General features: G+C 55.1%; 1 protein-coding gene across 2 annotated transcripts; it reads right to left on the bottom strand.

Annotated features, from left to right (window-relative positions):
• Nucleotides 1-1,106: 1,106 nt before the first annotated feature.
• MTCH1 (mitochondrial carrier 1) lies at nucleotides 1,107-21,601 on the bottom strand. 2 transcript variants are annotated; one of them, XM_036413584.2, is made up of 12 exons: nucleotides 20,940-21,601; nucleotides 13,704-13,788; nucleotides 10,854-10,960; nucleotides 10,439-10,516; nucleotides 10,017-10,074; nucleotides 9,621-9,672; nucleotides 8,148-8,207; nucleotides 5,314-5,407; nucleotides 3,449-3,496; nucleotides 3,213-3,280; nucleotides 2,898-2,973; nucleotides 1,107-1,952 (listed from the first exon to the last, which is right to left on the bottom strand). In XM_036413584.2, the coding sequence occupies exons 1-12, from the start codon at nucleotides 21,258-21,260 to the stop codon at nucleotides 1,881-1,883; spliced, it is 1,119 nt and encodes a 372-aa protein (XP_036269477.1). In that variant the 5' UTR covers nucleotides 21,261-21,601; the 3' UTR covers nucleotides 1,107-1,880. The 2 variants fall into 2 exon arrangements, with proteins under 2 accessions (XP_036269477.1, XP_036269476.1); XM_036413583.2 differs by having other exon boundaries at nucleotides 5,263-5,407; nucleotides 20,940-21,286.
• Nucleotides 21,602-22,102: the final 501 nt, after the last annotated feature.

Raw genomic sequence — 22,102 nt, 5'->3', positions numbered from 1 at the left:
TATAAATAGAGGATTAAAAGGTGTTTTCTAGGCATTTCTGGGTGTGGAAGAGCCTGGGAAATGGCGAGACCCCGAAATTCAGGGATCCCGGGGTGTTACCTGGAACAGCAGGCTCTCAGGCACCGCGCCAGCCCATCTGGCCCCCTCCTGCTCCAGGTGGCCTCTCAGGCCGGGAGGAAGGGTCCTCAGGCCAGCGCAGCACAGGACTGGGACCGTGAGAAGTAATCAGTGCACACAGGATCCGGACGTGGGAGACAGGAAGAAAGGTTATCCCAAACCGGAGTCAGTGCTGGGGAAACCACGCTGGGCTGGAGAATGGCAGGTGCCTGGAGGCAGACTCACCCTGAAGGACCTGCCTTCTGTAAAGAAATGAGGCTGGAGGGGGAGGGCACATTCCCCTTCCCTGCTCCCTTAGAGTCAGGACACCTGCTGAGGCATGTCTTCTGGGGGAGCAAGGATCCATAATAAACTGCTCTCCAGCCATCTGTCACTAGGCCTCTGGGGAACACCAGTCCTGCCAAAGCACCCCAGGGCCTCCCCTGGGGTGAGCGCCCGCACCTGTGAGGACATGACCAGTCACCAGACCACCAGGCTAGAGCAAGGGCAAGACACACGGAGGAAGCAGGCCAGGCCGCCATGGCATTCAAACCCCCAGCGTCTCAGGGCCGGGACCGCCCATCAGTACGTTCTGCCTGTCTCCGGACCCGGCGCTGGGCAGAGATGCTTCAGCTGGGCCCACATCGGCCCCTCTGCTGTCGCCACGTGGCTACACCAAATGACTCAGTAAACACTGCAAACCCACCCACAGCTGGTGCGGAGATGAGTCAGGGTTTGGAGGGACACCTTTGGAAGCTGGGAAGCCTTTAAAGGGACTGTCTCCCTAGCGACAGGCCCACGCACGGCTTGTTGATCTGTGAATGGCATCTTGGCCAGTCTGTTTCAGAAACCACCCCCATCTCCCCACCACCACCCCCCCAGGTGGCTGATCTACACCGTGCCTGGCACTTCTCAACCCAGGCTGTGCTGCCTCAGCCCTGCCGCTCCACAGCACATCCTCGCACAGACACCAAGAACTGCGAGATCAAAGTCAGAGACTCCCACAAAACTCCAAATCACCACCAGTACATTTATTTGAGGACGAAACGGTCAAAGTGGGTAGGACTAGAGATGCTGATCTGCCTAACTTCTGGGTGTTCACAAGTGCACAGGGAACCAGATCCCGCACACGAGGCGTCACCATTAAGGAGGTGTGCATTCAACGAGGTACACATTCTGAGTGGCCATGTGATTTCCTGTTGAGAGGGGCTGCCTCGCCATCAGAAAAGTAGTGTTGAGAAAAACGGCAGAACCTAGCCACAGCTTTTAGCACAGGCCTGGGCATGATGGCGGCTGGTGGCAGGCGATCACACCCTATTTACAAGCAGGAGATGGCGCTCCCAGCTGAGCTGCAGGGGGAGCTGGGGTTGACTGGGGGGGCTGACTGGGGGACGAGTGGGGTGGGACCTGACATCAAGAGCCTTTTCCCATCCAACCTGGGCCTCTGCAGCGTTTTGACCTGCAATAGGCAGACCTGGCACATGTGTGAAGCACGGGGATTCTGCTTCTGTGAAGCCTGGGCTCCCCTCCCCTGCCGCCCCGTCCTCCAGCCCCGCCCCCCCTTCCCCAGGCCCAACAGGTGACTGATCCCTGGATGCAGCCTCACCCCACTCAAGCCCGCTCTGGACAGACACAGGGCAAACGTGGACGCCGAAGCCCGGCTGGGCTGCGGCACATCTAGGAGTCGCTGGGTTAGAGTCGTCTTACGAGGCCCAGGCTGATCAGGCCCCACCCCGCGGCGGCCGGGCGGGCTGCCAGGCTGCGCCGCGGGTCTGTGATTCAGGTTACTCCACGGCGAAGTACGATCCTGACGACACCCGGCGGAAAAGGAGGCTGGAGCCTCGGAAGAGCTGGCCCTGGACGGCGAGGAAGTTGGGTCAGTGAGAGGGGAGGCCAGCTTTCCCATCCTGCCCCCGAGCAAGGCCAGTGTGAGCAAAGGAGGGCCCAGCGGCTCCGAGCTCAGGGTCGGGGAGGGCCCAGGCTGCATCCCTGAAGGACAAGAGCCGAAGTGGTTCACTGGCCACTGCATGCCACAGGCGTCCACTGGTGATGGGTAACTCAGTAAGCACCCCATGAGGAGGGTCCTCTGGCTCCAGAGCCCAAGTGGCCCGGGCCCTCCAATGGCCACAGGACGAGACGCACAGGGAACGCACTGGGCCACTGGGAAGAACTGCACCCGTTGCCCTGCGCGTCCCCCCATCCGTCCTCTCACTAACCCCAGGTCAGCAGTGCGCGGGCTGCTCGCCAGGCACTGCCCCATTCACGAGGCAAACCAAGGCTAGGAAGGCGAGGATCTGCCCCAGACACCAGGAGCCCTGGCAGGGGGCCCAAGGGCTCCAGCCAGGAGAAAGGTGCAGACTGCCCCCGCACCAGGCCCACCGTGTGGCCCAGGTCAGGCCCAGGCTCTGTGGGCGAAGGGTGTCCCGCCAGAGGGCTCGGCCCCCAGTACGCCAGCTGCCTGGCAGGAGCTGCCTCAACCCCACGGCCCATTTCCAGCGTCTGATTCCAGGTGTGAGAGGGTGTGCGCCCCTCCATGGCTCCCACACATCTGATCCAGCCGTCTTAAGAGTTGAAGAAAAGGGGACTTTTTCTGATGTAAATTTTTAAGTGGACTCAGATCTAACTACCTCAAACCCTAAGATAAAGTGAAAAGTCCATTTAAATGTCTTAAACCAAGTCTGCATTTACATTCTCTTTATCCTCCTCACAACCCTGGATTCCATGGCAACCCTTATCTTTCCAGCAGTGAAGCGCCCTCAAACCCCCGTGGCCGGCTCAGGCCGCCTCTGGAGCTTGCTCACCTGCGTGCTCAGGTACTTCCAGCAGTGGATCCAGGACTTGAACACGGGGGAGTAGGGGGGGAGCCCGGCCCGCAGCCTGGGGGGAAGGGGAGCATGTGAGACCCAGAGAGCCCTGGAGGTGATCACCCAGGAAGGACCCCAAGAAGGAACGGCGTGGCACTGCCGCTACCCGCCTCCCGAACCAGACATCCCAAAGGGGAGCCAGGGTGCCAGGCGGGATGTCAGGCCCAGATGGGAGGGGGCAGAGCGCTGGACAGGCTCAGCTGGGTGCCCAGCAGCCTTGGCAAAGTGCCTGGTGGAGGGGCGCACACCTACCCACAGTTGTTCACGGCCATGAGGTCACCGACCAGCAGGAAGGGGTAGGTCAGCATGCTCACCGCGATCTGAAACCCGGGGAGACCTGCGTGTCAGTGACCCCTCGCCAGTCCCACGGGGGCTCAGGGAGCAGGGGCACACTGTGCCAACATCCTACACCACGGCCAGCCCCCAGCCACCCCCAGAGCTGCCCTCCCAGGCCCCCGGGGCAGGGAAGGGCGGCTGACTTGACTTACCCCCATCACAAATTTGGTGTAGCTGCGGATGGCCAGGGCCTGGCTGAACTGCAGAGACAAAAAGGAAGACGGGTTTGCCACGGACACCTCAGGATGCACACGTCTCACTGCAGAACCCTGCCGTGCTGCCTGGTCCTGGCCTTTCCCCCCGACCGCTCCCTGCCTCACACACCCCCGTGACACTTCCGGGGCCTGCCAGCGGCCTCCATGGCCCTGGAGCAGAGCCACGGGAAGATCCGGGAGGCAGGGGTGGGACAGCCAGACTGAAGGGATTCCCTGGTCCCGCAGGGACGGCGAGGAGTGAAGGCCAGGTGAGGGGATCCCTGGCGGCTGGCCTGTGCAACCCACTGGCTGTGAGCTGCGAGGGCTTGGCCTGTGCTGCCCTGGTCAGTGTGAGGCTTGGCACAGTGCCCAGGGAGTGCTCACAGGCCAGAAGACAGCCAGCCTCCTGAACTACCCAGGCCCAAATCCGTCCTACATCCAAATGGGGGCGGCCTCGGCTTCCTGGCCCCTTCAGACCGCAACCTTGCCCCGGAAAGGGGACCACCTAACCTTCAGCATCTTGTGGCATGGCCATCCCACCAGGTGAAGCACCTACAAGACCCCTGGATGCAGGCCTGCTCAGCCCTCTGCCAGTGGCAGCTTCCTCTTAGCCTTTAAAAGCACTTTCAGGGGGGCTGCTGAGTGCCGCTGTTGGAGGCTAAACGCAGCAGGCCTGGTCACACACCCGCCCACCTAGACTAGAGGGAACCCATCAGTGTGGGATGCCCCCTCCACCTCCGCTGTCCCCGCCTGGCGCTCTGACGGCAGCAGCTCCCCACCCACGAGGCCCTGAGAAAGGGGCCGTCTGAATTCGCTCACTTTGAAAGGCCAGTAAGACACCTACACAAGACTGACTGAGGCTCTCACTGCTCACTCACCAGGCACAAGCCCAGACACACAGAACTGCCCAGACACAGACACATGTAGACTATGACACCCTCCACCCCCAGTAGATAGGTCCCTAAATCCTCACCTTCCTTCCTGGGGTTGGCAATCCCTGCTGTTACAATGGCTGGCTATCAGCAACCCTCACCCATCACTGTTCCCCAACTCTCATCTGGATTCAGACAGAATCGGTCAAGCCATCAGGTCCTTAAGACTCCTTTCTTCTCGGTGCCTTTTAGAAGGCAAGGCCTCCACATGCCCGACCCAACTGCTGAGGTCTGAGCGCAGCAGGTGTGGGCCTCTGTGAACACAATACTGGGTGCTCCTGTGTAACACACTTCCTAGTTGATTCGAAAACCTAAAGGGGGGAGCACCCCTACCTTCACAGGGAGGACTGAGGCCCAGCCCTGCTGATCCCAGCCAAGTGCCTCTGGAGAGCCCCTGTCTCTGGGCCTCAACGTCTCTGTCTGGGAGACAGGATGGCATGCCTGCCCTGCTCCCTTCGCAACCGGGTGCTCTCAGGAGCCAACGTCATAATGTTCACATAGGGTTTTCAAAACATCAAACACTAAGCAGGAGTGAAAGGATGGCTGGGAGTCGGTCTCTCTTGTTTCCTGACCCTAGTTGGGTCATAACTCACACAGTCTTAGATAAGCTAGGATTTCTGATTTCTAAAGCTGCCCAGGGACGGGCACTCCATAAACTCCAGGTTGCCAGTCTGTGGCAAAGCTAAGCTGGGGACCACAGAGGTCTCCTCTCAGACCTCTCCCCCAGAAGCCCTCTCTAGCCCTCGGGGCCTGGCGCTCAGAACCCCAGAGTCCTTGAGTCTGCCCCAGACCCTGGGCATCAGAGGTACACAGAAAGAACAAGTCCTTGTTCCAACAAACCTGGGAACCTGGATTCTGGTCGTTTCCCAGCCCCCCTGGGGAGTCACTCACGCTGTCGTCCACCAGGTAGGCATTGATGAAGTGGGCCAGCAGGTTACAGCCCCACAAGAAAACCACATCGCCCAGCAGATGAGGGACTAAGCCGCTAAAAGACAAGGTGAGCACACATGAGCCAGGGGGTGGGGGGGAATTTCCTGGGGCTCCACGCCCAGGAAGCAGCAAGGATGTTCCAAGCTCCAAACCTCAGCACATCCACTGCCTCCGGCAGAGCCTGCGGGGCCACAGGCCAGCGGCTACACACACAGGCAGGCACGCTCCTTTCTCCAGGACTGGGGTTATGTGCTTCGTCTGATACTGGATTAGCTTCTGGTTTCAAACCACAGAAGCTGGGCCTCAAGATGTGAATTTTGCTAAATCCGGGATTTTCAATACAGATTATGAAAGAGTACCTACATGTTGGTAGTTTTCTCCTGGCCTTGATGCCTAACCAACTCTCACAAAACACTGTTCAACGCATGTGGTCTTCCCCCAGAATGTTCACAACCAAGCAAGCTTCACAAGCACCGACCTTTAAAGCGACGGCCTCAGCCCTGACCGGTTTGGCTCAGTGGACAGAGCATCAGCCTGCGGACCGAAGGGTCCCAGGTTCGGTTCCAGTCAAGGGCATGTACCTTGGTTGCGGGCACATCCCTAGTAGGAAGTGTGCAGGAGGCAGCTGATTGTTGTTTCTCTCTCGTTGATGTTTCTAACTCTGTCCCTCTCCCTTCCTCTCTGTAAAAAAAAAAAAAAAAAATTAAAATTAAAAAACCAATAAATTAAATTAAAAAAAAAGTGACGGCCTCTGAGATAAGCAGAGGGGAAGCTCCCCCCAGATCCAGCACCTGTGTGTGCGGGTGGTTTTAATGTGCTTATTTACTGGTGTAGATATGGAGTGACTTGAAAAGATTTCCAGAAAAATGGCTATCTCTTGGGAGGGGAAGTAGAATTATGATTTTTGAGTTTTTAAAAATTGTATTTCAAAATACTTAAAAAGTTCACAAGAATTGGAACTTCACATCTATGTTATGAGGGATATTAAGAAAATGAACCTCGTGAATGCAATTCTAATCATGCTGCTCCCACCTGCGCCCAGGTGGCCTCTCCACACGGACCCTTTGGTGACTTCTGAGAACGGTAACGTTTGCGTGTGTCCCTGTTCCACACCCACGGGAAGAGAAGCAGAACCCGAAGGGTAAGTGACCAACAGGAGTCCCAGTCACACTCCAGAATGGCACTACACAGTGAGCGTGGAAACACCAGAGGCGCCCTACCTGGCTTGGCTCAGTGGACAGAATGTCAGCCTGCAAACTAAAAGGTCCCAGGTCTGATTCTGGTCAAGGGCACATGCCAGGTTGCGGGCTCAATCCCCAGTAGGGGTGTGCAGGAGGCAGCCAATCAATGATTCTCTCTGGTCATTGATGTCTCTCTTTCTCTCTCTCTCCCCCTCTTGCTCTTTGAAATAAATATAAATAAATAAATAAATAAATAAATAAATAGTGTGTGTGTGTGTGTGTGTGTGTATATATATATATATATATATATATATTCTTTAATATATTTTATTGATTTACAGAGAGGAAGGGAGGGGGATAGAGAGAAACATCGTTGAGAGAGAAACGTCAATCTGCTGCCTCCTGCACACTCCCTACTGGGTATGTGCCTGCAACTAAGGTACATGCCCTTGACCGGAATCAAACCTGGGACCCTTCAGTCCACAGGCTGATGCTCCATCCAGTGAGCCAAACCAGTTAGAGCAATGCAAATATCTTTTTTTAAAAAAACAAAACACCAGAGGTGGCGATGGGTAGTGTTTTAAAGTCTGATACACCAGTCACGTGGCAAATGTATAAGCATATATGCACAGGTGTATATATAAAAATGAGTGTGTGTACATAAGGTACGGTTTGGCATTACTGACATTTCGGGCTGAATAAGCCTTCGTTGTGGGCTGCCCTCGGCACTGCAGATGTTTAACAATAGCCCTGGCCTCTCCTGCACACTGGCTGGGACAACAAAAGATGTCTCCAGGCAGTACCAACGTCCCTGGGGCAAACATCACCTCCTGATGAGGCACACACAGAGATTCTTAGTTACACTGGATCATAAATGAAAACATGTGGCCAACTATAAAACCACAATATGAGTAAACAGAGAGCCCGTACTAAGTACATACATGCCACTGCCTGGACCTTAAAAGGCAAAACAGATGACACTTGTCAGGCCCGGCTTTTGGGCTCCATCTATGGATTATTCTGCCGGTGTTTTCTTTACAGGGAAAGCAGGTGGGTGTGAGACACAGCAAGGCAGAGGCTCTGTGGTCCTGGGGAGCTCGTGTGCCCTGCTGGCAGGCACTCTGCACAAACACAGGCTGAGCAGCGCCAGGTTTTCTGACTTTTTAAAAGAAGCCAGAAATAGGAACTGTTATGTGAAATTCCCTACATGTCAGACAGGAAGAACTCAGAAATGCTGTCACTAGGAGCTGTCAGTGTTCGGTCCTCAGTGCGTGGCACAGATTGTCAGTCATTTTTCAGCAATGAAACAATAGAGTGCCCTGGCTCATGGCCAGCCCCATGCCCACCCCCAGCCCTGGCAAATGGACAGGGCCTGGGTGGCCAGCGCAGTCAGCACTGAACAAATAGTACCATCTCTGTGTGGCCGTGTCTGGACCAGCATGCACAGCTCTAGTCTGGATGATCTGCAGCTCGAATGCGCCGTGAAGTGCAGCCACTCAGGCAGGAGTGGGGCCTGGGGTTAGGCTGAGGCCAGCAGCTGCGGCCTGAGAGGCTGAGGGAGCCTGTGAGCAGAGCCATGCCCGCGGCCAGCTTTGGGGGTACAAACTCACGTACACAAAGAATCCCAGCAGCCCCTCCTCTTTGAAAATCTTCCCAATGGAGCTCAGCACGCCGCTGTGAAGAAAGCAAGACGGGCTAGAGGTCACCCGGAGAAGCACCCTGTCCTCCCCCTCCCCACTGCTGCTCAGAACCATGAGTCCTGGCTGGGATGGGCAGGGGAGCTTCTGCTTCCAGGCAGAACCCAGTGGAGATGAGAGCTCTTGTTTGAGGGTGGGAGGGTACTTACCCAGCTCAGAGACCCCACCAGCATTGGGCAGAACTCAGCAGTTAGCAACCACTGTTTTGTGTGGGTCTGGGATTTAGGCCTAAACCGTGCGGCCTGGGCTACGGCACCCTGATGGGCACTTCTGCCTGGCCCTAGACTTCTCTCTGGCTGAGCGACCTTCCTGTAGAGAAGCCTGAGCGAGAGCAGGGGGAGTGGCAAGTGGCAGAGTTACTTTCCCAGAAGGCAGAGGAGGAGCACAGGGACCTGCAGCAGAGCGCCCAGAGGCAGCCTGGGAAAGGCATCTGGCCTCCCCAGCAAGAAGCCCGGGACCGGCACTCATCACGGCCTGTAGGAGACCAGATGGGCTTCTGGGTGAGAAATGGAAAGGAGGCTCCAGAGCAACCCGTGACCTTGCAAAGCCAAGTGGCCTGTCCTGCATGAGGCTCTGCAAAGCCTCAGGCGGGAGAGGCCCAGGAGAAAGAGACGGTGGGAGCCAAAGCCTTGGCTGGTGCTGGTTCCAGGGCACAAGCTCTGCCAGGTCCCACTATCTTTCTCCTCGGAACAGGGGCACGGCCACTGCTGGTCCGTCTGCCGAGCTCACATTTCAGTCTGGGGGAACGGGCCAATTTCCCACTAGTGAGCCCCAAGTGAGGGCCCCTAGCAGCCAAGCTTCCTGGGGCAGGGACCCCACAGGACAGCAGCAGAAAGCAGCTGAACCCAGGAAACGAGAATGAGAGAGGGTAACAGAGGCGGGTCCTGCTGTCACAGGCATCCGGGATCCGCCTCCTGTCCTGACTGAGCCTGAGGGGCAGGAGGGATAATGCCGGAGGGAAGGGCTGTTGTCCCTCTGCCCCAGCCCCTGCAGTGTGGTGCGCAGATGCACAGTGAGCACTTGGCCACCAGCTGCAGCAGACAGAGGAGGAAGCGAGCTGTGAGCAGGTGCTAGGACAGTGGAGAAATCCTTAGGGCATGGCCTAGGGGGCAGGAGGAAACCCTGTTTCAGTCCTAAGAAAAGAATCAGCTCTGGTGCCAGGACTCCCCGGCCACGCACCTCTCTGCAGGGCACCCAGGCCCGCCCCGGGCAGCCCGGACAAGAGGCACAGAGAAAAGGCCCCTGGACACAGACTATGGAGGCCACTACATTCCTCTGAGGCCAGCACATCAGAGCCCAGGCTGAGAAGGGGCAGTGACTGGCCAGCATGGCCTGTCCTCCAGACTTGGAATGGGGACGAGGCCATGCCTCAGTCCCGAGATTTACCCACCTGTACTTGGCCTCCCGTCCCACAAACTGAACCATGCAGCGCATTGAAATGACTGAGGAGAGAGAAAACACAGAGGTGACATGACGCAAACACAGAGCACAGGACAGCCAGCTGTGGGGTCCCGCGGGGGTGGCCCCTGCACATCATGGCCTGGGTCACAGAGCGGGGGGAAGGGCCTTTGGGCTTCCCAGCACACCCCATGGCCACGGCACCCCATCTTCCACCTGGGAAGAGCCTCAGCTCCCTCTGGACAGGACTCCCGGCCAACCTCTCCTCAGTGGGATTGCAATGCAATACTCCCACCTCACTGCCCCTTCCCCGTAAGTCTCCCGCCGCCCAGCTACAGTCCACGAGGGCATCCCATTCTGCGCTACGGTCTCTGGTGGGGCGGCTCACCATGCAGGGGGTGGGCCAGCATGCGGGACACGCACTGCATCATCATCTCGTAGGAGGTCTGCAAGAGGGCAGAGGGGGGTCAGAACCCCGGCAACCACTCAGTCTGGCCTGCGCCTGGAACGGACACTCCTGGGGAGCTAAGAGCTCAAAAGGGCACAACTGAGATACCGCAGCCCCCACAGGGGGTCAGTCTCCCTCAGGTGGCCCCACTTTTGCATCTCCAATTCCCACCCCCCAGGAGTGCTGCTGGGGCCAGGCCAGGCCCCCAAGCAGCTGCAGGCTTTCTGGGGCTCCCTGCGGTATCCACACTGGCCTTCCACGTCACCCCTACCATGCAAGCATGAGGACCCAACCCTGAGCCTCTTCAAAGACCTGTCCCAGGCCTCTCCCCGGGCCTCTCCCTCTCCAATTCCAGCACCCACCTCCTTCACCACCTTCTTCAGAGAGGTTTTCATGTCGTCCTTGTTGGACACCTGCTCGATCTCATCCGGAGGGAAAACCTGAGCGAACACAAAGGAGGGCCAAGCAAATCACAGTGCCTCTTGCTGGAACTCATGGAAGCAGCCCCTACCACTTCCTCTGCCGTGGCCACTGGCTGGCCAGCCTCAGGGAACCCAGGGCTGGAGCCTGGGGTCACAGCCGGGGGAAAGCGGGAAGACTGTGGGTAACCCTCCCGACCAACGAGCGGGCCACCAGGGTTTGGGGCCTGGCTATGGTGCTGAGGGGTGGCCCGGCCAGGCTGGGAACGGGCCGCTGGACCAGTGCACAGGCTGCCTCTGGGGTGGCCGGGAGCTCAGGGGAACCTTGGCCACTGCTGCTGACTTCCCCGGGCCTCACCTTCTTCATGCTGCCCCGGGTCACGGTGGAGAGGGCGTTGGACATCAGTCGGGGGCTTAGGCCTCGGAACAGCCCGATCTTCCCATCCACTTGCACAATGTACTTGGCTAAAAGGAAGCAGGGGTGGCAGTGTCACGCCAGCCCAGACGCCCACTCCGAAGTCACAGTCACGGAGGGGAGATCCGCCCAGGAGCCTGGAAGCAATCAGGCCCCACCAACTCCTTCTCTCGCCCATCCCTTCAAAACATAAAAGCCTTCAAAACATATTCCTGACAAGTTCGCACATTTCCTTTTTTAGCTTTGACAAATCTACTTGGCAAACCGAGCTCTAGTTTTCAACTCGGTAACTTCAGCGCTGCAACCCAGAAACCAGTTCTGTTGTTCATTAAAAAAAAAAAAAAAAAAAAAAAAAAAGTGTTTCTCAGGGGAAAGGAGAAAGGTAGGGTTCTCATAGATAATAATAAAGCTTTCAACCCAAGGGAGGAAAAAGGGGCTCCCAGAAGAGGCTCATGCGTGTCCGCTGGGCATGCCCCGGGACCGCACCTGGCCCGGGTGGCATTCATTAACCAAGACGGGAGAGGACCTGCAAGTGGAGAAGGAGCCAAAGCAGAGGCAAGGGCTATTTTACAGAAAAAAAGTCAGCAGCCAGGGAGCTAGAGCCACCTGCGAATCCGAGCTTCTTCACTGGGGTCTCTGAAAGGATCGCTTTTTTAATGTTTTGTTGATTTCTTTAATATCAACTTTAAAACTGTGTTCAAAAAGCTGCTGTACTTTTACAAAGCTGCATACTTGGAAGCTGGCAGAACGTTCTCAGACAATGCTCCCCTCAGACCCGCAACTCAGCTCTCCAGCGCCTCACAGTGGCAGGAACCGGCTTGTCCGGCCTTTCTCTGCAATATGTCTGCCGCCCAGCAGGCCACCGCCACGGCCACTGCCAGAGGGCTCCCCCGGGCTGCAGCACCTGCTCCCTGCACACTTGCTTCCTGAGATGGGCGGGCTGGGGAAGGGGGGGGCGGAGAACACAGGCGCTGGCTTCAGAGTGGGCAGAGGGAGGTTTGTTTTGGGGGAGGGGAGCACCACTCAATAAGAGGGAGAGGGATGCTGGGTAAACAAATATGACCTCCAGTGAGGCACTCAGCCTCTTTCTATTCACCTGCCCAGCAGCCAAAAAGGAGTTAGGGCTCCCTACTTCCCCCATCTCTGAGATGAAGAATGAACAAGTGAGAGCAGAGAAAGGCAGCAAAAATGTCCAGAGAGGCCCAGCTGGGCCCAAAGCCCCGCCCCTCTCCTTCCCGCAGCCCCTGGAACTCCCTCAGGAAGCTCTGCGTCACACCTCCACCTGTCACACCCCCACCGTGACACCTCCACCTGTCACCCCCCCACCGTGACAGGGGAGGAGATGCTTCTAGACAGGCTCCAGGCCTCCACACAGCCGAGCCTCTCCCCGCAGAGAGCAGTGTGTGTCCGGAAACACCCATGGGCTCTGCCACAACACCCGGGGAAAACACATCCCTGTCACCGGGTGGGAGCACCTCAGCACTCTGTTCATCTTCGCAAGAGGAGACAGTGAGTCCGTTCCCTCTCCTGAGTCCTTGCGGCGATGACTGCGACGTGAACAAGGCCGGCGCGGCTGGAGGGTGCCCAGCCATACAGACGCCCCAGGGAGGGGCTGGCAGCCCACACCCCTGCTTCCCACAGGCCCGGTGCTGCCTGGGTCCCCAGCCTCACTGCACTCCGGGGGTGCCTTCCTCATGCTGATCTCCCTCCCCCACACTGACAATCTTGAAGTAAAAACAAATAAGAACACATTTCCCCACAAAATGACACGTTCTGACTGGCCCCAGACTGTGCCCAGCACCATGGCGGCAAGACTGAAAGAGAAACGTGACAGCAGAGTCTGCCAGCAGTGGGTGAAGTGAAACAAAGGGGACAGGAGGCGAAGCCCCGTTATTCAGTAGAAACAAAGGTCTTCAGAGAACATTCTGGAACGACCAAAGAGTAAGAGCAGAGGTGGAGGGGGCATGAGGGGACCGGGCTGGCTGTGAACATGTAAAGGAAGTCCCCTCCATGACGACCCTGAGGGGGGACTGGGAGAAAGGGCAGCCATGGGGGCTTGGAGAGCTCTTGGGCAGCTGGTGCCCACGGCCCAGGGGGTGAGCAGCAGAGGCAGCCAGGGGGGCTTCTTGGTGGAGACCTTGGGCCAGGGCCGGGAGAGGTGTGTGAAGGGCCAGGCATGAAGATGCTGATGCCACTCGCAGAGGAATCGGGCAGGGCAGTGAGGCTGTGTGCCCCAGCTCACCGGCTGGTCAGGGCACACCACAGGGAGAGCCAGACTCACCGTGCACTGCTCTATACCCAGTGGGCGGAGATGCCAGAGTCAGGTGGCTCCATGCCCGGGGAACACAAAGGAAAGAGGCCGAAGAAAGAAGAAAGAGAACCAGGCCTCCTGCTACGGCAGCAGGAAAGCAAAAAAGCTAGTAGCAGGGCCGACTGCTCAGAAGGCAAAGGACACCTCACTATCCCCCCTTCCCCCCAATTCCAGGCACAACCTGGGGGCAGGGATGACAGGATCAGTGTCTTCACTGGCTCCTCCCTTGAGCACCTGTCTGCGCCCCCTCCCCCCCGGCTTGTCCCCCAGCCCACCCCCTCCAGCCCCGCCTGACCTGCTGCCAGGTAAAGGATATGGACCAAAGCTGTATTATTCACCAGCTCTCACCCCAACACCCTGCTGCCTCGGGCCACACTCTGGCATCCCCTCCTCCATGCCAGCTCTGACTGGGTGCCATGCTGCCCATTGTTCCCCAGGGCCACCTGATGCTTCTCTTCCGTCGGTGTGGGAAGCACACTCACCGTAGGTGAAGAAGCTCGGCAGATAGAGGACCTTCCTCCCCAGCACATTGGTCCCAACGGTGGGGGGCATCGGCTCATGGCCCACCTTCAGAATCAACACACACAAAGGTCAGATCCCACCTCACTGCTTCTCATCTTCCCAGGCCTCTCACTCCTTCCCCACAGATTCTAATGCTGTTCCTGTCGATGTTTCCCCAACAAAACGTAAGAGAAATTTCGTCAGTGTCTATAACCATCAGGATCATGAATCTCCCAATGAGCAGAAATGTCCAGAGACTGCCCCACCACTATCCAAGTCATCCCCATCCCCCAAAATCATTACCTTCAACTTCCAGACATCCCCAGGACAAAACCCCCTATTTTTATATACTTTGAATCCCATACTCATCTCAGACTAGATCTGTTTACTGTCATCTCCAGGTTAAAAACTTCAGTCCAGTCTCAATTGTAAATGTGGTTAACACCAAAACACAAAATCTCACCCCAAACTTCAGACAGCTCAGCTCCAAGTAACCCATTCCAAAGGTCACCCACAACTCAAATTTCTTACCGCACCCACAGATGTCAACAGATCTCTTCTTCTCAGAGCAGTCTGCCACCTCAAATCCCAGCTGCTCCTCCAACAATTTCTCAACTGTTTTCTAACCTCAATCACCCATATCCTTGTGTCAGAAAGTTCCACATTTTCATGGGGCTATGGTCCCTTTTGCTGTGTGGATGCTGTTACATGTGAACCTCATGTGGGTGAAGGACCAAGCCACCCACACCCCGTGAGGAAGTGGGGTCTCTGAGGAGTGAGGCTGTTTGCTAAGCAGCCCATTGAGGAGACTCTCGGCTGCCAGGCAGGAGGCAGCATGTCCGGGAGACCAGCACGTAAGTGGGGTGAGAAGTCTCCTTCCTTGACAGGAGGCTGGAACAGTAGCCCTGTCCCTCAAAGCAGGCCAACGGAGTCTGGGGACCAGTGAACCAGACCAGCAATTTTTTTTTATTTTATTTTTTACAAATAAATATATTTTTATTTATTTCAGAGAGGGAGAAGGGGAGAGACAGAAACATCAATGATGAGCGAATCATTGATCAGTTGCCGCATGCCCCCCACTGGGGATCAAGCCTGTACCCCAGGCATGTGCCCTGACGGGGAATCTAACAGTGACCTCCTGGATCACAGGTCAATGCTCAACCACTGAGTCATGCCAGAGGAGCAACTCTTGAAATGTGGAAAGCAGAAATGGCAGGGTTGGGGGCTCTGCCTTAAAAACTGAACTGGGTATGCTTCTAGTGCTTTCCTGGGTCAATTCCCCTTCTTCTTTGCTTTAGGGTTTTTGAAAGTTCACGCTGTCCCATATGGATGGGATTCTGAGCTACCTGACATATTACTGATTGTAAAGTAAGAAAGCTTCTCTGGATGAGACCTTTTTTTATTTTTTTTTTTTATTTTTTTAATAAATCTTTATTTTTCAGATTATTACAAATGTGATCCTCTTCACCCCCTCAATTGCTCCCCTTCACCAGGTTTCCACCCCACCCTCTGTCCTTTCCCCATCCCCCATTGTCCTCATCCATAGGTGCACAGTTTTTGTTCAGTCTCTTCCCGCACCCCCACTCCCCTTTTCCCTGAGAATCGTCAGTCCACTCCCCTTCCATACCTCTGATTCTATTATATTCACCAGTTAATATTGTTCATCAGATTTTTTAATTTCCTTGGTTTTTAGATTCACTTGTTGATAGCTACATATTTGTTGATCATAATTTTTATCTTTATCTTCTTCCTCTTCCTAAATAACCCCCTTCAGCAATTCATATAATTCTGGTTTGGTGGTGATGAACTCTTTTAGCTTTTTTTTTATTTGTGAAGCTCTTTATCTGTCCTTTGATTCTGAGTGATAGCTTTGCTGGGTAGATTATTTTTGGCTGTAGGTTCTTGCTATTCATCACCTTGAATATTTCTTGCCATTCCCGTCTGGCCTGCATGGTTTCTGTTGAGAAATCAGCTGACAATCTTATGGGTGCTCCTTTATAGGTCACTACCTGCTTTTCTCTTGCTGCTTTCAATATTCTCTCTTTGTCTTTTGCTCTTGGAATTTTAATTATGATATGTCTTAGTGTGGTCCTCCTTGGATTCCTTTTGTTTGGGGTTCTGCGGGCTTCCTGGACTTGTAAGTTTATTTCTTTCACCAGGTGGGGCAAGTTTTCTGTCACTATTTCTTCCAGTATTCTTTCCGTATCTTGCTCTCTCTCTTCTGGAATCCCCATAATTCTGATGTTGGTTCGCTTGAAATTGTCCCAGAGGTTTCTTACACTATCTTCAACTTTCTGGATTCTCTTATCTTCTCCCTTCTGCAGAGGAGTGTCCTCTGGCTCTTTTTGTTCTAAATCTTTGTCTTGATTCTTGCGATCTTCCCTTCTGTTTTTAGGATTTTGTATAATATTTTTTATTTCAGACAATGTTTTCTTCATTTCTTGTTGATCCCTTATTATTTCTAGTTGCTCCCTTTTCATATCCTCATAGGTCTCATTTATTTTATTGGCCTTTTTTAGGATATTATAGAATAACCTTTTAACTGTAGTTTTGAACTCAATGTCCAATCTTTTCTTTTCCTCCATCTCCTTCCTTTGTGTCCTTCTTCTTGTCTGCATTTTAGTTGTTTCCCTGATTTGATGGAATAGCTTTGTGTGCTAGGTGTTCTGGTAGAGCCCAGTAGTTACCTGCGGTGGACAGTCTTGGTGTAGCCCTTTGTGGGCTGTGTGTGCAGTCTTGTTGTTAAGCCTTGCTTATTGTTGGTATCACTGGGAAGCGTTGATCTCCAAGCCAATTGGCTGTGAGGATCAGCAGTGTCTCAGCTAGGAGGGTTTCCGTACGCTGCTTGAATAGGGCGGGGTCTCGGGGTGGCGCAGACAATCTTTGGTTCCCTGTCAGTCTCGCCTTAGAAAAGTCCTGTTCGTGGAGAGTTTTGGAAGATTGGTTGCAGGCGCGCACACCTCTTTGGTAAAGGCGCAGACAAGCTTTGGATTCCGGCCAGTCTCTCCTTAGAGAAAGCCAGCCTCTGGGAGAGCTTCTGTGCTCAGCCACAGGTAGGGCGGAGTCTTGGGTTGGTGCAGACAAACTTTGTTTTCCCTTCGGCTCCTCCCCAAGTCCCGCAGTAATGGCCTCTGGCTTCACACACCTCCAAGAGATCTCTGCCCGCTGCCTGACAGTCTCTCCTCTCCCTGTCTGGGGCCGTTTATCAGAGCAATAGGATGATTCTGTTTTCCTCTCGAACAAGAAAGCCAGCTGCGTTAGCTGTTCGCCCTCTCCGCGCCAGGAGTAAGCCAGTAGCGAACTCAGCCCGGCCCGCCCTCTCTGCGTGCAGGGAGTAAGCCAGCAGCAATCTCGGTCCGGCCCTTCCTCTCCGCACCGGGATTAAGCCAGCGCCTTTTCAAGCACACAGTTCTCCGTACCTTCACAGTTCCTGAGGTTCAGCGTGCCTTCTCTCTCCTTCCCAGATGGCAGAGCCTCCTCTCAGCCAGCCGTCTGGCGGTTCAGGGCAATGCCTCCCCTGTTTTTCAGTTCTAAATTCAAATTTGTTGTGGTAGGCTGCATTCGGGTGTCTACCCTATGCCGCCATCTTGGTTTTTTCTCATCGATCAGCCGAAACCGGTTTGGCTCAGTGGTAGAGCGTCGGTCTGCGGACTGAAAGGTCCCGGGTTCAATTCCGGTCAAGGGCACCTTGGTTGTGGGCACATCCCCAGTAGGGGGTGTGCAAGAGGCAGCTGGTCGATGATTCTCTCTCATCGACGTTTCTAACTCTCTATCCCTCTCTCTTCCTCTCTGTGAAAAATCAATAAAATATATTAAAAAATAAATAAATAAAAATAAAAACCAAAAGTTTAAAAAAAAAAAAAAAAAAAAAGAAAGAATCATCGATCAGCTGCCTCTTGCACACCCCCTACTGGGGATGTGCCTGCAACCATGGTACATGCCCTTGACTGGAACTGAACCTGGGACCTCTCAGTCTGCAGGCCGACGCTCTATCCACTGAGCCAAACCGGTTTTGGCTGGATGAGACCTTCTTTTTACAAAAGTCTATCCTAGAGGAGCTGGAGAAAAGGGATGAGCCAGCTGACCTAGGCTAACGGCCCTCCCCTTCCACACGTACATTCCCTGTAGTTTAAAACTCAAAGGTTTTGAGTTTTGTGTTGATTCTTCCTCTTACACAGGCAACATTTCTTTATCCTCTCTACTCCAAGTCTGAGCTATGCTCTTTTGCTGTCTTATCCAGTCTCGTCACAACCATTTGGGGGTCCCACTGATTCCAATTTCATCCCTGAATCTGCTGTGTCCCTTCACCTCATGTCCCCATAGCTTCCAAACCTATATTTGTAACTCCCACCTGGGTTATCAAAGGCACAGCGGCCATACTTCACCCTTATTCTCCTTGCCCTCAAAATTCCATTATTGGAGCCCGAGTCACACTTACCAATTTCATCCCCAATTCCGGGAACCCAGTCCCAAGCTGTGGCCCTGTATCAGATTCTGGCAGTTAGCCTATCCCCTTCCATCTCCAAACCCTGAAAGCTAACTCCCAGGAACCCTGATTTTAGGCACTGCGTTCTTATTTACCCCAAATCCGCCACTCCAAGCCAAATCTGTTAGCCCCCCAAACTGGTATCTACTTTTACAAAATGTTACTGATTCCTAAGCTATGCCCATTAAAATTTCACCCTAGGTATGCTATACTCAGGACCAGCTGAGTTCAAACTGGATAGGCCACCTCCCTACCATTCAGTCCTTTTAACCCAGTGGTCGGCAAACCGCAGCTCATGAGCCACTTGCAGCTCTTTGGCCCCTTGAGTGTGGCTCGGTGTTAGAACCACTTCTTCAAAATAGACTGGCCCTCTCTCTCTCATCGATGTTTCTAACTCTCTATCTCTCTCCCTTCCTCTCTGTACAAAATCAATAAAATATATTTAAAAAAAAAAAAATAGACTGGCCCAGACCGAAAACCGACTTTTGCACATGGGCCACGGAGTTTCAATCGCACTATATGTGCGAGCCTGCAGGTGGTATTTTGTGGAAGAGCCGCACTCAAGGGGCCAAAGAACTGCATTGGCTCTCGAGCCGAGGTTTGCCGACCACTGTTCTAACCGTTTAGCCTCCCTTTACTTCCCAATTCCTCATTCTCCCTCATTCCCAATTCTCTTCAAATCACGCTTATTTCAACTTCTTCTCAAACCTGCAAACCATCTACAATGGTCCACATGAAGCCACTTCCCACCTCCTTTCCATGGAGCCCCCTATGCCTGTACTCCAGCATCCCCCACTCCACTGATCCTCCTCTCTGCCCCTCGAAAACCCCAGCCCTCAGCCAAAACTAGCTCTCAGTACCCTCACTCCACACCTCAGGTACCAGTCAGGCCATCCTCCAAATCTATTACCCCATTCCCTCTATGCCCTCTACTCCAAGTCTGATTTCAATCTCTCTTATCCATCCAAATCCCTCTTATCCAATGGCATCTCCCACTGTCAGTACAATTATAAAGAAGTAAATCTGACACACATCCACCTCAACTTGAATCAAACCTCAAATCTTGGTTGGGTCTTCATCTTAATTTTTATTCCCCTCCCCACTCCCTGCCCACTCTTCTTCCTTTTTAAAAAAAAATATATTTTATTCATTTTTTTTTACAGAAAGGAAGGGAGATAGTTAGAAACATTGATGAGAGAGAAACATGGATCAGCCGCCTCCTGCATGCCCCCACTGGAGATGTGCCCACAACCAACCTAGGTGCCCTTGACCTGAATCGAACCTGGGACCCTTCAGTCCGCAGGCCGAGGCTCTATAAACCGGTTTCGGCTCACCCACTCTTTTTTTTTTTTTTTAAATATATTTTTTTTATTGATTTTGTACAGAGAGGAAGGGAGAGAGATAGAGAGCTAGAAACATCGATGAGAGAGAGTCATCGATCAGCTGCCTCTTGCACACCCCCACCGGGGATATGCCCGCAACCAAGGTACATGCCCTTGACCGGAATCGAACCCGGGACCTCTCAGTCTCCAAGCCGACGCTCTATCCATTGAGCCAAACCGGTTTCGGCTCGCCCACTCTTCTTAACTGGAAAATTCTAGGCTAAATCTTCAGGCCTGAACCACCCCCATCTAAACATTGCCCTTTTCGGATATGCATCCCTCCACCCTGCCTCCTCCCAATTCAACCTCTCCCTTTCTCAAGGAGCCTGCTGCCTCTGCAAGGCACTGCTGGCCAGCACCAGTACACCCTGCGCACCTGCATGGCACTGTGCAGACATCCCTACCTTGGCCTCAGTTCCTGCCAGCCTCTCTATCCTGCCATCTTATGTCCCAACTACCCTTTCTGCCTAATTCCAATACTTCCAAACCCCTGCAGCACCCCTGCCTCCGTTACAAGGGCTGAGACCCATCACCCGACCCCCACCGTGACTTCCATTTTCTCCTCTAAATGCGTCATTCTTTCCCCTAAAAGCCTCCTTGCTCCCCCTCCAGGCAAACGCCATAGTCCCCTCCCCCACTGCGTCTCCCTATGTTCCTCTCCTCCCACCAAATCTGCCGTCGCTATCAGATCCAGAGGCCCCCCCATTTCCTGCTAAACCGTGCGCCTCCCCACTCTCCCACCAAATTCCACCACCGGTAGCTCCACTCCTTCCTGGAGTCTGATGCCTTCTCCGCTCTGAATTTTTGGCCCAGGCCCCCGGCAACCCGTCCTTTGTCTTAAATCCATCCCTTTAAATCCATCCCTATCGAAGCCAGAGCCGTTGCTCCCTTCACCCTGAAGATGTGCTCATCTTCTACATATTTCGCCTTGGCCCCCAATTCTCCTTCCCACCCATTCGCCAAAACTCCCTGCCCCTCCCCCAAATCTGTTGCTTTTTCACTCGCCCCCAAATAGGCCCCTTCCTTTCTATTCTAAGTTCTCGCCTCCATCTCTTCATCCCCGAAAGAAACCCGTCTCTATCCCATCGCCCTCTCCTTGCACCTCCAAAGCTCCTTGTTCCTTCCACCCTCTCCCAAATCTGTCGCTCTGACCCCTTCGCACCTCTCCTACACCCTCAAACCTGTGCCCCTGCCTCCCCCAAACCCTCCTGCCTCCCTCCTCTCCCGTCCCTGCGGCCCCAGCCCCTCCCCCCAAACCCGTCGCCATCGACCCCCGCCCCAATCGGACCAGATCGAGGCCTGTCACCTTCACGTGAGCACCCCTCCCTACGCCGCCCCCCGGCCCCCACCTGGATGAGCAGTTTCACGTAGAGCAGCGGGTGGCTGAGCGCCGTCACGCCCGCGCCCAGGGCCACGAAAAGGGCCTCGGTGGTCGGGGTGTTGTCCCCAGAGCCCAAGCCCCCGGGGCCGCCGTCCATCCTGCGGGCGGAGGGCTGCGCCGCGGGCCGAGGGTGGCGCGGGTGTGCGCGGTGCGCGGGCGGCGGGTCGCGAGCCCGGGCCTCCACCCCCGCCGCCGCCCCGCCGCGCGCTCCGGCTCCAGCTCCGGCTCCCGCCATCCCCGCGGCACCGCCGCGAGCCTTGGGCGCCACTTCCGGGTCCGAGGCCCCCATGGCGCCGGCCGCCGAGGTCACTCCCCGTCACGTGACGGCGTCGCCCCGCCCTCGCTGACGTCAGAGGCCGAGCCGTGCGGCGGCGGAGCCCCAGGGGATCATGGGAGGCGGCGCGCGGGGAATACTCGGCTGTCACGCTCCGCGGCCGGACCGGGTCCTGGCGCCTGGCGCCGCGCTCGGCGGCCCGGGTCGCGGGGTCGGGCCCGGGTGGGCCGCCACAGGCTCGGGCGCTCTCCCAAGACTCCCGTGAGCGGCGGGGCGGGGCTGGCGGTTCTGGAAGCCAGATGCCCCCAATATGGTCTGCGGCGTTGCCAAGCCCGGCCCGGGCTTCGGGAGTTTTCCCTGCAGGTCCGCGCCCGCCCCTTTGCGGCCCGGACCCTGGGGAAACGGCCTGCGAGGCCTCCGGCTGCCGGGCTACGGCTCTGCGGGCTCAGACGGCCCTCCGCTTTGCCTCCCGCACCAGACCCGACCCAGGCGTCCTCAGCATCCTTTTCACTGAGCCTTCGCGAACCTCGCCTGGGCCCACGGCTGGAAAATGTGTTTTGCTCTCAAGTTCTTGGCCAGTCTCCATCGCTAGATGCGGGAGTTTTAGTCAGTCGTTGAGTTCTTGTGCCTGCTAGGTGCTATAGTCTAAATCTCTAGTTAATAAGAATGAAATAATAATTGGCCCTAAAATCGCACTTTGTGCCAGACACATTTGAAGGTGCTTTGCACCATGTCGACGCCAGTATAACCCTCACAAACTTCGTAGAGGAAGGCTTGGCTGGTCCTCTACCAACATTTTGCTCGATTTCATTTCTCTGTGTTAAAATGTTGATGAGATGCATAGGAACTGTAGCCTA

Source organism: Pipistrellus kuhlii, unplaced genomic scaffold (genome assembly GCF_014108245.1).
Source record: "Pipistrellus kuhlii isolate mPipKuh1 unplaced genomic scaffold, mPipKuh1.p scaffold_m20_p_5, whole genome shotgun sequence".
Taxonomy (NCBI): domain Eukaryota; kingdom Metazoa; phylum Chordata; class Mammalia; order Chiroptera; family Vespertilionidae; genus Pipistrellus; species Pipistrellus kuhlii.
The sequence above is the reverse complement of the archived record's forward strand: the minus strand, read 5'-3'. Positions and strand labels throughout refer to the sequence as shown.

What these genes read in the sequence shown, in the direction of transcription:
- MTCH1 (XM_036413583.2), bottom strand. Translation starts at nt 21,260, where the DNA reads ATGGGGGCCTCGGACCCGGAAGTGGCGCCCAAGGCTCGCGGCGGTGCC. An exon ending in GCCGAGCTTCTTCACCTACG is followed by an intron (nt 10,961 to 13,703) that starts GTGAGTGTGCTT and finishes GCTTCCTTTTAG; the next exon opens with CCAAGTACATTGTGCAAGTG. An exon ending in ATGGCCGTGAACAACTGTGG is followed by an intron (nt 2,974 to 3,212) that starts GTAGGTGTGCGC and finishes CCTTCCCCCCAG; the next exon opens with GCTGCGGGCCGGGCTCCCCC.